The 17,028-nt window shown below is 43.3% G+C and overlaps 3 protein-coding genes across 3 annotated transcripts in view; all 3 read right to left on the reverse strand.

The window, feature by feature from the left end:
• Window positions 1-802: 802 nt before the first annotated feature.
• Window positions 803-2,486, reverse strand: LOC310820280 (hemagglutinin/amebocyte aggregation factor; the record flags this gene model as incomplete). The annotated part of the gene is made up of 5 exons (XM_083691860.1): window positions 803-851; window positions 1,011-1,163; window positions 1,576-1,764; window positions 2,072-2,150; window positions 2,471-2,486. The coding sequence occupies 5 exons, from the start codon at window positions 2,484-2,486 to the stop codon at window positions 803-805; spliced, it is 486 nt and encodes a 161-aa protein (XP_083547986.1).
• Window positions 2,487-3,448: 962 nt separating this feature from the next.
• On the reverse strand, window positions 3,449-7,992 carry mapk12b (mitogen-activated protein kinase 12b). The gene is made up of 12 exons (XM_083692339.1): window positions 7,663-7,992; window positions 6,703-6,832; window positions 6,451-6,509; window positions 6,231-6,342; window positions 5,909-5,938; window positions 5,604-5,651; window positions 5,398-5,512; window positions 5,093-5,164; window positions 4,515-4,594; window positions 4,181-4,259; window positions 3,908-4,081; window positions 3,449-3,641 (listed from the first exon to the last, which is right to left on the reverse strand). Exons 1-12 carry the CDS (start codon window positions 7,779-7,781, stop codon window positions 3,562-3,564), a joined length of 1,098 nt encoding a protein of 365 aa, XP_083548465.1. The 5' UTR covers window positions 7,782-7,992; the 3' UTR covers window positions 3,449-3,561.
• Window positions 7,993-8,381: 389 nt separating this feature from the next.
• mapk11 (mitogen-activated protein kinase 11) overlaps window positions 8,382-17,028 on the reverse strand; it is a 10,960-nt gene continuing 2,313 nt past the window's right edge. The window contains exons 2-12 of the mRNA XM_083692340.1: window positions 14,433-14,562; window positions 14,062-14,120; window positions 13,716-13,827; window positions 13,320-13,349; window positions 12,831-12,878; window positions 12,615-12,729; window positions 12,356-12,427; window positions 11,425-11,504; window positions 11,111-11,189; window positions 10,722-10,895; window positions 8,382-10,536 (exon numbers count right to left, since the gene is read on the reverse strand). Coding sequence (XP_083548466.1) covers window positions 10,463-10,536; window positions 10,722-10,895; window positions 11,111-11,189; window positions 11,425-11,504; window positions 12,356-12,427; window positions 12,615-12,729; window positions 12,831-12,878; window positions 13,320-13,349; window positions 13,716-13,827; window positions 14,062-14,120; window positions 14,433-14,562 — 973 coding nt within the window. The 3' untranslated portion in view covers window positions 8,382-10,462. The remainder of the gene's footprint in view (window positions 10,537-10,721; window positions 10,896-11,110; window positions 11,190-11,424; window positions 11,505-12,355; window positions 12,428-12,614; window positions 12,730-12,830; window positions 12,879-13,319; window positions 13,350-13,715; window positions 13,828-14,061; window positions 14,121-14,432; window positions 14,563-17,028) is intronic.

Consider the following 17,028-nt stretch of genomic DNA (forward strand, 5'->3'; position numbering starts at 1 on the left):
CACTGTCCTATTACTTACACAGATCACTGTATGTGTGTATGTGTCATTTCAGACAATTTACAGTTGGATTTTCTGACTGCCAGTGGAGACAGTTTGTTCACCAAACCAGTAACTAATAGTGCTGTTTACTTGTACTGTAGGCTAGTATCAACTGATCTGACCTTGAGACATGGCCCTGTCTTGGCATCTGGGTTACATTTGAGGTTTCCCACCAACTTGCTCCATTCCTATTGGCATGCAAAATGCCCTGTGTAGAACAGTCACATGGCACCAGGATTGGGGTCCAATCCTTGTCAATTCAGTCAGTTCAAAGTGATGCATTATAAAGAGGGTATTCATGGGAAGTGTTATCAAGATATTCGTTCTACGTCCAGACAGACACCCTTGTCAGTCCTCCAGCTCTCATGTTTTAAAATCACACATTTTCATTACAAGGAGATTATATCATTTTCCCATTTATTCATTTGAAAAAAATATGCACATTTGCAATGCTTTTTGGTGTTCCACATTGAGTGAAAGAGGCCCCACATGAAAAACATGAGTGTGTGAGGAATTTTGAGGGCAAAAACAGACCTATAATGCATGTTATTATGCAGGTGGGAGAGTGGGGCTGACATATTAGTTAGCCATCTGTGTCCCACACACTCTGCTCCTCATTCATTAAAAGAAAATAATCTCACATAGAATGTGGTGTATGTTTTACCTTGAAGAATAAGAAGACACACACAACAATGGTTAAAGGTGCTTTGATATATATATTTGAAATATATTTATATCATCATGTTTTTGAAAGGCTGAATAATCAGCAGTATTGCTTTCGTACGCAGTACTGATATTTCCAGCGACGATCTCTGCAAATACAGAAGAGGCATTAGGTTACATTTAAATGCAAATAACTGACCACATACTATACACATACTTGGGGGTTTATAAAGTCCATTGTCTATTCACTCAAAAAGGCTTGAAATTAGCCACGTCTGCATACAGAGCCAATTAAATATTACACTCACTCATGCTTGTTTGAATGCACGCTTCCAGCCCCCACCAAGTAGTTCTGGCTCGGGACTTGCCAAGACATGGCCTCATCAAAGTAGTTGACATAAGGGCTCCACTGACAGTCCCCGTTACACATGTTGTCGACGCGACAGCAGTTGAAACTCCACCTGAAATACAGACGGGGGAAGGAGGGGTTGAATGTGTAAAGCTTCTTTTTACTGTCAAACGGGTTATGATGCGGGGACGACGACATAAGTTTACTACTGAGTCCAGTTCTAAAACGCATCAGCAATACATGTGACAGATAAGTGGTAGAGAGCATGAAGTAAAAGGTTTTCTTGTAAGAACATAAAATCATCTTTCTAATAGTTTAAAATGCTGATATATTGTAGCACCATCCCAACACAGCATCAGACACATCCGGCATTTGAACATTTTAACGTCAGATGGACATTGAGAGCCGTCGATCACATCTGAAAATACTATAACAACACACTACTGCTACTATAACAACCCACTACTGCTGTTGAGAGAAAAAAAGATTGTCAAGTGCAGAGACACAACATGTCTTCTTCTCACCTTCTGTCCTCATAACGGTCGTCATGGAAACTGCTCATCCCTGTGAGGACATAGTTCTTGGGGCATTCAAAGGAGAACTCTTGGTCAAAGTCATTAGCGTAGCCAGACCAGAAGCAGTCAGGGTCTGAATCAAAGGTGTGTTTGCACTCAAAGTCCCACATACGGTCTTCGTAGCGGTTGTCATGCTGGCTGAGTTAGGATAAATACATAAGAGTGAAAAACTGAAAGTCATATTTTTTTAAACCAATAACTTTTTTTGTGTGTGGAACAATTACTTAATATTCATATCCCACTTCTAAATGTGCAGTGATATTCAATATTTAAGGATGAAGAGTACAGTCGTGTACTGCTGTGAGGGAATGTTGATGAGGAGAACAGTAGCATTAGATAATAAACATTGTTTATAGTTTTTCCTCATTCCATATCAAAGGCAAAGGTGTTGTCTGAGTGTCAGCTGGGGATTACAAGGACATAAGGGTGTGCTAGCTTGCCTCACCTGATCACATGAGAAATGGATTGACTAATGGGGCAGGTAAAATGTAAAGGAAGATCAAAGTTGTTCTCCCAGCGGGGGTCTGCAACACACCAACAAGGTAGTAAAAAAAAAAAAAAGAATACATTTCATACAGCACAGTAAAAACACTTCAACAAAAATACATTGTTATGTAATAGAGTAAAAGCTTTAGAGAGAGGCATGACACAACACTATAGTAAGCAACTATTCATCTTATAAGTAATCACACAAACATTTTGCCACATTTTGAGATACTTAAGATTAACTTTGATTTTAAGCCAATGGCGTGTCCCTAGAAAAATTGTGTTGCCCCCCCGACAAAAAGCTACAACAAGCAGACCAATTTTCTCCAAAAAGCTGTCTTCTGAAAATGAAATGTACCTTGTCCATTGACCATGAGGCCAGCAAGAAGCAGGAGAAAGAACCTGGGTCCGTTCATTGTGTGTGTTTTCACCGAAGCAGAACCAACGAGGTTAACCCACTCCATTTATAGAATCCAACATGATCAGTGAACTTCTCTGAAGACCTTGGAGGTCCGTCTGCCACGTACTTAGGGAATCTTTATATTTGAACAGGTGTGCCAGTTCTGGCTGACAGTTCTTGGGACCATATATACTGAAAAATCTCACTGCCATGTATGTCGCTTTGGATAAAAGCAGCAGCTAAATGGCGCATATATATATATACACTCACCGAACACTTTATTAGGAACACTATACTAATACTGGGTTGCTCTCAAAACAGCCTCAATTCTTCGTGACATTGATTCCACAAGATGTTGGAAACATTCCTTTGAGATTCTGGTCCATGATGACATGATTGCATCATGCAATTCCTGCAGATCTTTCAGGTGCACTTTCGAGCTGTGAATCTCCTGTTCTACCACATCCCAAAGGTGTTATATTGGATTCAGATCCGGTGACTGGGAAGGCCACTGTAGAACACTGAACTCGTTGTCATGTTCATGAAACCAGTTTGAGACAACTTTTGCTTTGTGACATGGTGCATTATCATGCTGGAAGTAGCCATTAGGAGATGGGTAAATTGTGGCCATGAAGGGATGCACATGATCAGCAACAATACTCAAATAGGCTGTGGCATTCAAGTGATGATTGATTGGTATTAACGGGCCCAAAGTGTGCCAAGAAAACATTCCCCACACCATTACACCACCTCCGCCATGAGAAGGTGTCCAGGTGTTCCTAACAAAGTGGTTGTTGAGTGTGTGTGTGTGTGTGTGTATATACTGTATATACATACATATATAGTTCTTCAAATTAGATACAAGTATTACAATGTTTTAAAATTAAACTGTTTATTTGGCTGAAATACATAACCAACAAACTACATTCTGTAAATCTCATTGCATCTGTACAACAAAGCTTTAATCATGACATGTATAGACAAATATTTTTGGTGTGCGTGCATGTGTATGTGTGTGTGTGTGTGTGTGTGTGTGTGTGTGTGTGTTCTCAGAGGGATGTCTCTTTGGAGTCCTTTACTGTCTCTGTTACTGAGGGCCTGAAGGATAGAATCTCTGTAAACGTGTGACCTGAAGAAGGAAAGAATTACAAACATTACTTTTATTTGCATATCACTTGGAAGCTTACAATCCATATTCACTTATAATGACGGTTACAAACAAGTAGCTTTAACCCACTTTCACACATTATATTCAAACAAATTATTCTCTCAACTGACTCTCTTCCTTGTCATCTTTGTCTCTACACCCCAGACAAGCAGTGGCTCTAACTGAGAAATGTGCTTCCTTAAGACCACCCTTCCATCTCCCTATTTCCCTCCCCTCCTCCCTCTCACGTTTCCACTGTTCCAGGGGCAGGTCTGTGTTGTCCATGGAGTGGTCGTAGGGTTGAGCCTCTGTCTCCTCCTCCGGTTCTCTGAACTCGCTGAAGAAGGGCATGGCCAGCGCCTCAGACGCACTCACCCTCCGCTCAGGGTCCAGCAGCAGCATACGCTCCAGCACACACACCGCTACAACACCACAGTTAGGTTACAAGACCTTCTCCGACTCTAACAGTGTCTTCAAATAGACAACAAGTCTATACGTTATGGTCTTGAATGTCTGCTTACCATCTGAGCTAGCTTTAGAGAAAATAGAGTGCAAATCCTTCTTCTGTATTTTGGGTAGGCTCCTGATGTAGTTTTTGGCCTGTTGGATAGAAAAGTAGATGTAATGTACATCTAATGTAATCAAAGTGTATGCATTAAGAATTGTGTTAGTTTGTGTTAGTGTCTCTGAAAGTGATGCTGTGTTCAGTTGTCTATTGCTCATTGTTTTCCAATGTTAGCTGTGTTTTTGAATGTGTGTGCATGCGCAAGGTGCAAACAAATGTGAAGCTTGAAATGAGTCTGGGATGTGTGTGAATGTGCCTGAGTGTATTTTTCGAGCACCCATGTGACTTACATCTTGGCTCTGTAGCTTCACAACAAAGTCGGCAGCGGGCGTCCCAGTGACCTTCATGATCTCTTTCAGCTGGTCCAGGTCTGTGTTCACCAAGGGGTCAAGGGTCATCTTACTCACATATACATGCTGCTAAAAAAACATGTATGATGAATATACCCTAAGATCGGTATGCATAATGGTTAAAGTGAGCACTGGTAGAGGGGAAGCTGGTTCTAGATCTGTACACCGGACCACTGCTGACTGCTTCTGCCAATTGATATATGATCAGTTTCTTGTACCGAGTCCTATTATAAGCTAACAGAACCATAATATAATAATAATAATAATAATAATAATAATAACAACATGTGCCATTTAGCTGACGCTTTTATCGAAAGCGACTTACATTGCAGTGAGTGCATACATTTCAGTATATAGAACCAACCCTTTACTTTTCAATAACTTTTAACTGTGTAGACCCACACCCCACCCCCAAGTTCAAAGACTTACTGCATCTTTGTGCATTAAGTGTATGGGGTAAGGCCATGGGCTTAGAGACAAAGAGCAGTTTGAGAATGTGACATTATAGCTGAGGATACGGTCATTCCCCTTGAACAGTGGCTTTCCCAACAGCATTTCTGCCATGATGCAGCCCACCGACCAGATATCCACTGAATGAAAAAAATATAGAAAAAAATGAATGGGAGTTAATGATCCTTTAAGATGCAGCTACTAAGTCAATCAGTTTACTTCAGTATGTTGTCTGTTTTTCTGATATACATTGGCGTGTACTGCCATCTTGTGGAAAAATAAAGTAATCCTCTTTCGCACGCGTGTGCAAAAGAGAGCGACAGAGAGAGGGAGAGAAAACCACAACGAGACAGAAAGAGAGAGTGAGACTTACCCGTCTGTGTGTAGTGCATCCAGTTGAGGATAACCTCGGGGGCTCTGTACCAGCGAGTCACTACATAACCCGTCATCTCTGTGTCCGCCTGTCGCGCCAATCCAAAGTCAAGAATCTGAGAGACAGAGAAGTGGAACAGCTGCAATACGAACAGCATAGATTTTCTGTGCTAATCAGAAGTCTGGTAATATTATGATGTGGAGTACCTTTAGCTCGCAGTCTGGATTTACAGCCAAGTTCCCAGGTTTGAGGTCCTGTGGGTTTATGGGAGATAGCCCAGGCACACAGACGCGCGCGCACACGCGCGCACACACACACACACACACACACACACACACACACACACACACACACACACACACACACACACACACACACACACACACACACACACACACACACACATTAATGAGCCTCTACAGCGGGAGACAGGATGAATAGGAGTGGGCGTGCAAAAGAGCAAGCACCCCACCCCCTATGCACATAGTTAAAAGGTCAAATGTCACGGTACCCTGTGGATGATCCCTGCAGAGTGGATATACTGTGGGGAGATAAAAGAGATGCAGGGAGAGAGCAAGTTATGAAACAACAGTTTTTCAAATATGTTCCAATAAAATACATTGCCTGTGTTCTCTATGAGACACATTTGTTTTGTGTCATGTTGCTGTATCGGAAATCCATTCATTTGCATGTTGGAGATAAACTCTGTATGAATATTAGGTTTATATATTCAATCGTATGTTCATTTGCTGAGAACTGTGTTAAACATTATGTCTGAAGCATTGTCTTTTAGTTGTATTTGTGCTTTTGTGTGAGGGTATGAAATAACCAACCTTGAGTCCTCTTAGTATCTGATAGACGAGGAATTGCACTCTATCCTGAGACAATCTCTCTAACTTCATCAGTTTCCCCAGGTCAGTACCCATGAACGGCATAACCAGGTAACTAGATGGAGTGGAGTAGAACGAGAAGAGGAGAGAAATCATTTACATGCACCTAACATTAATGTTTTTTTCATTTGTAAATGAGAAAGGCATTAAACTAAAAACTTACAAGTCATGGAATCTGTCCAATGAGATCTCAGAAGTGAACACATCCAGCAGTCCTATCACCTAGTCCAAGCCAATCAGAGGATACCAGAAAAGAACATGATATAGACCAGTTTCATCAGTTAGATGTATTTTTCACAATCATGCATCATCAAATCATTCTCACTTGGATACATACAAACTCGTGTGTGTGTGTGTGTGTGTGTGTGTGTGTGTGTGTGTGTTATCTCCCATATGGTGTTGGGAGGGCCCTTACATTCTCATGCTTCATGTGCTTGAGAAGCCGTAGTTCTCTGTAGGCCCTCTTGGCGAAGAGTTTAGACTGGAAAGGTCGGTGAAGTTTCTTGATGGCCACATTCATTCCCGCCCTGCGGTCCAGGGCTGAGCTGCAGTGGGACCGGTGGGAAGAGAAACACTTAAAACAATGCATGGCCATCCATTCAGCAAGCCTCTTAATGAACACATCTCCAAGGAATCAATTTCATCATCAGTACTGTGACATTTTTAATTATTAGGTTTCATCATCACTAAGTGGTTACTTACATTGACCTTCTATACTCGTGAAACGAGATAAGCCTACTGGGGGAGGCACATCTCAATAATATCTAAGCATGTTGATTATGGCCTTATGTATGAGCCCCTACCATGAAATGAATGACAAAGCTGTAACATTTGGTGCCACATGAAAAATAAAAATAAACTACAAATATGTTAGTTGCTTATAGCTTCCGTGTTAGATGCTTGTAGGCCGAATGCACCGACTACCCGTATGCGCTTAATTCGAGGTCTTCTGCTTGCTAAATCCAAACAATAAAGCCAATGGGGGTTCTTTGTTGGGCTTTACAAAGACAAAAAAGTAACACTCCCTGCCGAGTAGCCTAAGCTATGTTTAGGCTTGGAAAAACTGCATGTGTAAACCTAAATTATTTCGCGTAAGGTAATGTCTTCAGTAGACCTAATTAATCACAGTAGTGTTGATGACTTAATTCGGTCACAATCCGGCGCATCACCCCACAGCCTCAACTCCCGACTGGTGTAGCCTCACCACTGTGCAGCTGTGCTCGTAGGCAAACAGTTCCAATAGCAATTTGAAGATATCACAGTTGTAATCGCAGTCTGGTCTGTATTCTTTACCCATTCAACATATAGCCTAGGCCTACAGATTGTACACGAAAATCAAGCGTTCTTGATGAACAAAAATCTATTTCAAACTTACCATACTGTCCCATAAGCACCCGTTCCCACCTGCTTTAGTTCCCGATATCGCTCTGGAACCTCCCATGAGGTTTTGTTTACCTCCTGACGGTAAAATCCTGTCCGCGAGCGGACCGACATATCGAATAATCCGATGGGGGTCGCGATATTCCCCTCCCACTCACAATTATCCAAGGCTAATAACCCCCGTAGATGTCATGAAACTGCCTATGGCTTCATCTGATCGTGTCCGCTCGCTTTCAGACGCCTACACCCACATCGAACAAATGCGCACTGCGCTCCGTCACCCGACGGCGGCGTTCAGTGACGCGACTAAAAACAGTGTCCTGGTGACCTCCTCATCGCCTGTGGCATAACCATTTAAACAACGCCTGGAATTGGTAAAAACCTAGTAGCTCCGAGTAACTGATGGGTGTGCCGTTTCTGACAATTTGAAGTCATCAGGATGCCTGTCGGTATGAGATAGAGCAGAGGGCAAACAGTTATTGCTTGGTACAGGGTACAGATAGGGATAAAAGTTATTTTAGTCTTTGACTGACTTCCGTTAGTTGCCCCTATCTGCTTTGCTATGTCGTTTCTATAAAGGTTCACTAATAAGAAAGATAAATTCAACTTAGGCTAGGAGTGCAACACAGACACATACACACGCACGCACACACACACACACACACACACACACACACACACACACAAACACACACTATACTTGTATTGGTGAGGAACTCTGCTTTTATTGAGGACAAGAGGAGGAAGAGAACACATGCGAAAAGTCATGACCATCAAGGGGGTGACCTGTTATAATACCTGTGAGGGAGGAGGCATGACTGTCGCGTTTGTTGGAAACATGCAAGGAGACTTGAAGGCAGACCCTGAAACAGGCACACACATGCACAAGGCCAGGTACTGTATGCCCAGAATTAGAACCCAGAAACACTGGAGAGCTACCTGTGTGGGCTGGAGGTATTGATGGATCTTTGGCCATGTGGAGGAGAATTGAGTTGGCCTATACACTCTTGGTCCAAGTGGCCTGTCATAATGCCACAACATGCCATACCCTTGACAGTTCTTCACAACTGACATAATGCCTGTCGATACAATGCGGCTGTGACACTTAGAAAACATAAAATGGGTTGGTTGATATGAGTCATGAGTTACCATGGCATTATAACACAGGAAATTGACATTCGGTTATGGTTTGGAAATTCATATGGCAGACATTTTACAGTTGGAATTCATGCCACCAAGACACTGGTATTTGAAACATACAGTTTTGTATACATTCATCTTGTTGCAGTTCTATTTAAATCCACCAAGTTTACAATATCGACATTTGTACATTACACATACCATAAATAGTCAAACATCAACTGGTCCATGACAGACCACAAATTAGAAAGACGTTTTGGAGTATTTGTACTGTAATTGAGACATTTTGTATGCATGATTGTTGTAGTAGGCCCACTTGTTGTAGTATAATTAAGCAATACTGTATCTTAAGAACAAAAAATGATATGAGTTTCCTCCCCTTTGTTGATAAAACATGTTGTCCTCAGTACACCCCCATAAAACATGCTGAATATTGGACCTCTACAACATCCAACACGATTGTAAACGTTTAAACTGGCAGGGCGTCAAAGAGAGATTACATTTCCCAGTTAAGGTGTTTATGATCACACGTATTTGCTTATGGTGCTAATTTTTATGTTGTTGTTTAGCTCCATTACACCACTAGGAGTTGCTCTGCATGGTTGTATCGCTGAATGTCCATGTAAATTAGTGATGAGCCCGAGCTATATGTTTGGATTGCTCAACAGAGAGCCAGGGGCTAGCAAAACCTCTTGGACAGACACCAAGGGGAATCTGAAACAGGACGGACCAGCAAAAGACTCAATACATAGGACAGTTTTTCTCAGAGGGGAATCAAACCATAAAGGACAAATCATTATTTTATTTTTTTTAAAACCACAGAAATGTGGGGAAAAAGCAGGTAAAAGTTGGCTGTGGGTGCAAACACTCAGTAATTTCGCCAATATTGTTAAACTTGATGTAGGGTCATAGACTCTACATGCATTAAGGCTGTTCTGTGGTTACCTCTCAGTCAATGTGTACTGGTACTGTATGTTTGTCCACCTAAAACTATAGCAGCTTTAGTGGGAGATGATCTTGTGTTTTAACAGCACAAAGGGCATTCAGTGGTCTTCATGCAGGCAGGGAACCATCTTAAGTCAGTTTATCTGTGGAAGAACAACATTTTTGCTACAGTCAAAACTGAAAATTAGAAGAATTAAATGAAACCCGTGAACAATTCCTAGTAACAATTCACTAAAACCCTCTGTCATAAAGCTGTCATTACCATGACATGACAGATGTTATAAGCAGCCTTAATGGATGACATCGGTTTATGTCAAATGATCGAGTATGACACTGATATGTTTCATGCAGCAGTATGTAAGCTAGCATAGCTGGCTCACCTGCAAGCAGTGACATGTCATGATTCAAAACAGCTATCAAAAAATGCTCCCTGTAAACGTAATGTGCGTATTCTCATCCCTATGAATTCAACCAGACCCCCCTCTCCCCGGCGCCTTTCGCAAACCCATGACAGGCAGTCAAACAAACAGTTACACTGAGCTGGGGAAGGGGCATCATGCCTGGGGGGACACAGCGTTGTCTCTGATTGGCTCGCAGTCTCTTTTGGATCCTCCCACCCCGCACACTGACTGACAGACAGACAGAGACAAGGGGGTGGTCCTGCCTCAGGTGAAAGGACAGACAGAGCAGAAAGGGGCGGGGCTTGCCTCTCATGGCTCCACCTGAAGGCTGTCCTTCTTGCTGCCGGGTGCTTTGAAACCATTCACCTCCTCAAACACCAACTCTGTGGAGGGGACAAGGAAAAAGAGGCAGAAAGAGGATGAGGTGGAGGAGAGGGATGGGGTGAGGAGGAGGTTCAGAGAGGATAAAAAACATGTAGCAAAGGTCAAGAACGCGACAGAAAACAAACTACTGAATCTTAAGAAAAGAGCTCTCTCTATCCCTTCCATCTTTAGCTCCCTCTCTCACCCTTCCACTCCTCTAGCGTACGATCCTTGCTCTCTAGAGTCTGGTCGTAGGGTGGAGCCTCTGGTTCGTCGTCAGGGTCGTGATACTGGGAGAAGTAGGGGTGGGAGAGCGCCTCACTGGCTGAGATTCGCCCGTCACAGTCCAGAACCAGCATACGTTTCAGTAGGTCCACCGCTGGGGGGACGGACGGACGGACGGACGGACGGACGGACGGACAGACAGACAGACAGTCAGACAGACAGAGACAGACAGACAGACAGACAGGCAGACAGAGAGACAGGTGTAATAAAGCTATCTTGGGTTTACCAAAGCTTAGGACTGACTGTTGCCCTGGGTTATCATTTTCCTTTAGCATCGTTAGCATCGTTAATCTTGGGGATGACTCTCACCAAGTGGGTTGGCTCCTCTGAATAGCTTCTCTAGGTCCTGCTGAGGCATGAATGGCAGCGATTGGATATACTTCTGAGCCTGCGAATAGAAATCAATAAACAACTTGAAGTGGCTATTGATGGGTCAACTGAGTAATCAATCACCCAGCAACCACCATTTTCAATCAATCAATCATCTACTTTGTAAACAAATCAACCAATCAATGAAAACATGTGAATGGCTCATCTGTGTCATCAGGGAATTTGTAGTGTTAGATTGGAGCACTTTTCTTCAATGGGAATACTGATGATTTTCTCCTTTTTTCCTCACTCACATGCTCAGAGGAGATCTTCTGTAGAAGTTCAGGGGTCGGGGTTCCCACCACCTCCATGATCCTCTTTAGTTGGTCGATATCTTAGGGAAGGAGGAGTTAAGGGAACATCACGACAGGGTGGAATCTAGTCATGGGGCTGCCAGGACCTAATTATTCACTAATCCCAAGATAAAAGTTGTCTTGAGGTAGGCACTCTCTCCTTAACAAGCAAGAACAAAGACAGCTAAGGGTTAAAGATGCAAGCTTTCTAAAAAGCTTTCTAATGGTTGTAATGACTATGTTTAATCGGTAGCAATCAGGGAATGAGATCCCTTGAAAGGTATAGCTCATTTATGAACGTTGTTTTGGTCCCGCGAAATGGTTTCTAAAATGGAGTGTCCTAACCGACATTAGTTTTTTATTCCAACGTTGTTACTGATCAGGGGTGTTCTAGAGGGAGTGGACTCAACGATTTTCGCCTTTCTGTCTCTGGTGGCTGCTTCTTCGAATTGTGCACACATGCAGAAATACAACAGCTAATTTCAGACACGGCAAGTCCATTTCAAGGGGTTATATTATTATTAGGATGTCGTTGTTTGGAACTGAATTTCGCCACAGTGGCCAGAGGTGGCAGATTTCCAACAGACTTACACCCTACTCCTTTAAAGACCAAATTACAGAGAGTAGTAAATCACATTCCTATCTGTTCTGCTTTTAGATTCAGAATGTGACAGCCAATACAATCCAGTCCATTGTGAGTGTTCCATTCACTCCCCCTCGATGCACCTCCCCTTCAGACAGAAGAGCTATACCTCTGGAAGGGATTGTAATGCAAATTCAGCGGGAAGCCTGATTTGTGTCCAAATAGCACATTTGGTCGCCACAGTTTGCCACTAGGAGAGGATGTAGAGTCGAGTGCATTCTCAAGTCATTCTGTTTTAATAAAGGATACAGTCGTTGCCAGGGAACAAGACCTTCCCCTTCAGTAGCTCTCCCATGATGCATCCCACTGACCAGATATCAACTGCAACAGAGGCGTAATCACACATAACACCAGGATTAAAGCATGTGTAATGATGGTTGCTATGTGGTTGGTTGTATGATGTGGACGTGTCTGTTATGTGGTGATGTGGTGTCTCCATGAACAATGAGTATCTGGTTGCTTATGACATACCATGTTGGTTGTGTGACAGTGGCATGTGAATCCTTACCTGTCTGATTGTAGTGCATCCAGTTGAGCATTATCTCTGGCGCTCGGTACCAGCGAGTAGCCACATACCCGGTCATCTCGTCATCTGTCTGTCTGGCCAATCCAAAGTCAAGGATCTGGGGATAGACATAGAGATTGTCATGGTGATAGTCTTTAGGGGTGGGGGGGGGATGTGTCTTGATCGTGTGAGGCTGGTTGGGTTGCTGGCTGGTCTTACCCTCAGCTCACAGTCCTCATTCACAGCCACATTACTCGGCTTCAGGTCCTGTGGGAGAGAGGAATTGACAGATACTGTACTGATACTGAAAAGACAAACAGACAGGCAGGCACACAGGCAGGCAGGCACACAGGCAGCCAGGCACACAGGCAGCCAGGCAGATATAGAACAGACTAATAAACAGACAGCGTAAGACAGGAAGAAAGAGATAAAAGTGTTTTTTTGCTAAATGTAATGTAGACTCTCTGCCTTGTACAACTTGTCTGACACAAACTGTCTACCGGTATCTCTCTTTGTGTCCTCTAATGTTCTGAACACACTCTCTTCTCCACAAACATACCGACCCCCCCCCCCACACACACACACATTCTAATTACACTACCCAGAATTGCCTTTTAAGGCAACAAAACATTCAGGAGAGGCAATTGCTCTGAGACAGCCTTTAAGAAAAAAGAGAGAGGCAAAGAGAAGAGGAGAGTCACCACTCACTCTGTGGATCAGTCCTGCTGAATGGATGTACTGTTCAGGGGAGGAGGGAACAGCAATGGGGCAGCAGGATGGGGGAGGAGTGGGAAGGGAGAGGAGAGAAAGGAGAGAAAGGTCAACAGTGCATGCCAGCATTGGCCCCTGTCTAAAAGAGTGTCTTTTTGTCTGTTCCTTGGAAAGTGGGCTGGCTGGTGAGTCTTCTGTCCACTCAGACGACTCAGTGTTGCCTAGTAAAGCAAGCCTTATAACAGCTTGTGAAGTTAGCTGTATGTCAGAGTATATTTCAAAGTAGACTTTTTCAGAGAATATCATAGCATTTAATCTCATTAAGTGATATTACGTTTATGATAGGGAATGCCATTTGAATCATTCCTCATTGTACATCAGTGAGTGAACTACCTTGAGGCCTCGGAGCAGCTGGTAAATAAGGAACTGCACATGCTCATCAGAGAGACGCTGGAATTTGACTATATTGTTCAGGTCCGCCCCCATCAGGTTGGTCACCAGGTAGCTGGGAGGGGGAGGGAACAGTTAGAACAGTGCTTGGTAACGTTCCTGTACCAAAACTATGATGCTGCCTCATGTTCTGGAAGCTTAGCTTGATCACATCTCTTTCATCATATGATGTGCCCATAACATGTTGTGCCCACACAGTACTTTGAAACCTGGTGAAATCCATTGTTATCAGTATCAACATTACAGTATACACTGCCTGAGGCATGTTGGACATGTATAAGACACTCACACTTCATTGAAGTCCTCCAGTGATGCAGCGGGAGAGAAGACATCAAGCAGTCCTATTACCTGTGGAAGGGAGGGTTGTTGCCAGAGCATTATTAAGCTGCACATTATCTAGATAAAACAGATGGCAAAGCCACTCGTAAAGACTGTAGCCCAATGTTAGGTCAACAAACTTGACCAGAGGGATTGGATTTTGATGATGACATGGCAGACATGGAAGTAAACATAGGCGTTGCCAGAGCTTCTAACATAGTTTCTTCAGGTCCATTAAGGGTTAGAATACTTCCTGGTTTATCCTATATTTCACAACATCATTACCCTTTTCTTCTTCATGTGGCGGTATAGGGTTTCACACAGTACCACTCACTCACTCACATTCTCGTGTTTCATGTGCTTCAGCAGTCGGAGCTCTCGGTACGAACGCCGACTGTGGATTAGGGACTGGAAAGGCCGGGACAGCTTCTTCACTGCCACCTTCTGCCGTAGCCGCACATCATATGCTGAACTGGGGGGAGGGAAAGAGAGAGAGAGAGAGAGAGAGAGATGGGGGTGGGGGAGAAAAGGGTGAAGAGATAGACAAAGAGAGAGACAATATGAGCATATTACGAAATGAAATGCATTGCTTCTGCTATGTTGCTATTTAAAAGGTGTATCTAATGTCTGCCTCCACTGAAATGCTAAAGTAATTTTAGACATTGCATATTGTGTTGCACTGTGGTCTTTGGTGTTGCTAAGTGGTGTTTCTGCTTTGCTAGATTGAGAGCAAGAGTATCTTGCAATACTGCCCTTTGCACTAACATAGAGAGAGGAAGTCTGTAACAGATGTACAGGAAAGAGAAGTGATAGAGAAATAGTGGAGAGAAATAAAGAAGAAGTAGTGAAAGAAGGGGGGGGGGGAAATGAGAGAGAGAGAAAAGATGGATGTGAAAATCGAGGGAGGAGAGAGGAGGCAGCACAGAGCACAAGGCCAAGAGAAGTGAGAAGAACATAAATGTAAAACATTTCATTAGCAAACCCACCTCGAGCCTCTTTTACTATCCTACGGGGAGTGTTACACCAAGACTGTCGTTACCTGCTGTCGTCAATGCAAGGACATATACTCTGAACCCAGACCAGATCCCCTTCAGACACGGCCAATTCACATTCTTTGTGAACAAGCACCTGCTGCCTTCTCAGATGCCCTGACCTCAGCCAAACGGGCGGCTTGTTTCCCATCATCACACCCTGACACAAGCCAGCCCCCCCCCGCACACACACACACACACACACAATCATACACACACATTCCTGTCCTCTGCCATCTTCCTCTTCCATACATGGCTCAGTCAGTCTGCACCTCACGGCCCACCACACAACCCTGGCTAGGCTATGCATTGATTTCTGCACTGACTCTTTCTTTCGTCTCAGATGTCTTTTCTTCCAGCTGTTACTGCACCTCCGGTTTCAAAAAGAGAAAGAGCTGGTGAGGGGGAGGGGGAGCGTCAGCGGCAGAGCAGTATCTGATGTAAAGTGATTCAGCTCTAAAACCTCCAACCATTAGAGATAGAGTAGCAAAGCAAGAGCTTTAAAGCAAGGCCAATTCTTTGTGAGCAGACAATATCTATCTATCTATCTATCTATCTATCACCTATTGAATAAAGCATTTTATGCGTTTGTAGGGACAGATGTCGGGCATGCACGCTTTTCACATCTGGAGAAAGTATTTTGTCAAAAGGGTTTGCACAAAGAATTCCAAATGTCTTTGTTTACTATTCTTCAGCATGATCTCCATAGTGTGCATGTCTGCCAGGTTCAATGTCTGTATAATACAGCTTCCAATGTAATCGACTACCATGGCATTTCCCCTCATGTTGCATTAGAAATCTGCACAGCATTGTCTGCTTAATGGGGCCGTAGTGACATGATGAAAGCGGTTCAAGCAACCCTGTGTCCCTCAACAAAAGACACAAATTAAAAAATGATATCGGATACTCAAGGTTTCTCCATGTGCTACTAAATGCCACACACACACTATCATTTGTGTGGTGTGGCATCTGAAATAGGAACATGAAGATCACTTGACCAAACGAAACATTAATGACGCTGCTGCAAGCTAAAATTGTTGAGAGAAAGCATTTGCAAAAATGTTACATAGCGTTACATCAACTACTGTAAGTGCATCTCTGTTACGTTGTGGAGAATATAACCTCTAACACACATCAGTCTTAACGATTTAGATATTACTGTCCAAGACGTTCCAACTTCATTTCAGGATGCAGATGGAGGAGAAAGAACCGGTATGATTGAATTAGGGTTAGCAGTCTGCAAGCTGAGAAGAAAATGAGAAATGATATGACTATGGAAAGAAAAGGGGATCGGCAGAACAATGTTTCAAGGATGACACCTATTGCCATTATTTGTGACTGATGATCTATGGAAAGCATTTAGTTTCCAATTATTGAAATAAAGTATATGAACTATGAACATTTTGTTGAATGCATTTTGCATAATGCATTCACATATGAGAGTGTGTTGCTTTCTGACTGGATGTAGTTGCAGACATAATAAGTGTGATATGCTTGTCAGTGGATGTCTGCTTGTATGATAGCAGCTCTGTCTGGTCTGATATGCATTATATAGGCCTGTCTAATCCCTGGCCTCAGGCTAACAATCCCAGGAGGCTTTGCAAGGAGATAGAAGAGTACCTTGGATTAATAATGACTCCAGTTCTACTCAGTATCCTCAGAAGTATGTCCCTGGACCCCCAAGGCTCTCCCCACCCCCTATACAAAGTATAATCTCCCCTCACCCCACCCGACCCCTCTTCTAATCAATCAATCCTGCTATAGAGAAGTCAGTGACAATAGTTGGACCTAAGCGTGGACAATGCAGGGCAGGGCAGGGCAGGGGTGTGTGTATGTGTGTGTGTGTGTGTGTGTGTGTGTGTGTGTGTGTGTGTGTGTGTGTGTGTGAGTGTGAGAGAGAGAGAGAG

The sequence above is a fragment of the Argentina silus genome, assembly GCF_951799395.1.
Source record: "Argentina silus genome assembly, chromosome: 20".
Taxonomy (NCBI): Eukaryota; Metazoa; Chordata; class Actinopteri; order Argentiniformes; family Argentinidae; genus Argentina; species Argentina silus.

What these genes read in the sequence shown, in the direction of transcription:
- mapk12b (XM_083692339.1), bottom strand. Translation starts at nt 7,781, where the DNA reads ATGTCGGTCCGCTCGCGGACAGGATTTTACCGTCAGGAGGTAAACAAA. An exon ending in AGCACATGAAGCATGAGAAT is followed by an intron (nt 6,510 to 6,702) that starts GTAAGGGCCCTC and finishes GGCTTGGACTAG; the next exon opens with GTGATAGGACTGCTGGATGT. An exon ending in ACTGTTCAAGGGGAATGACC is followed by an intron (nt 4,595 to 5,092) that starts GTATCCTCAGCT and finishes TGGTGAACACAG; the next exon opens with ACCTGGACCAGCTGAAAGAG.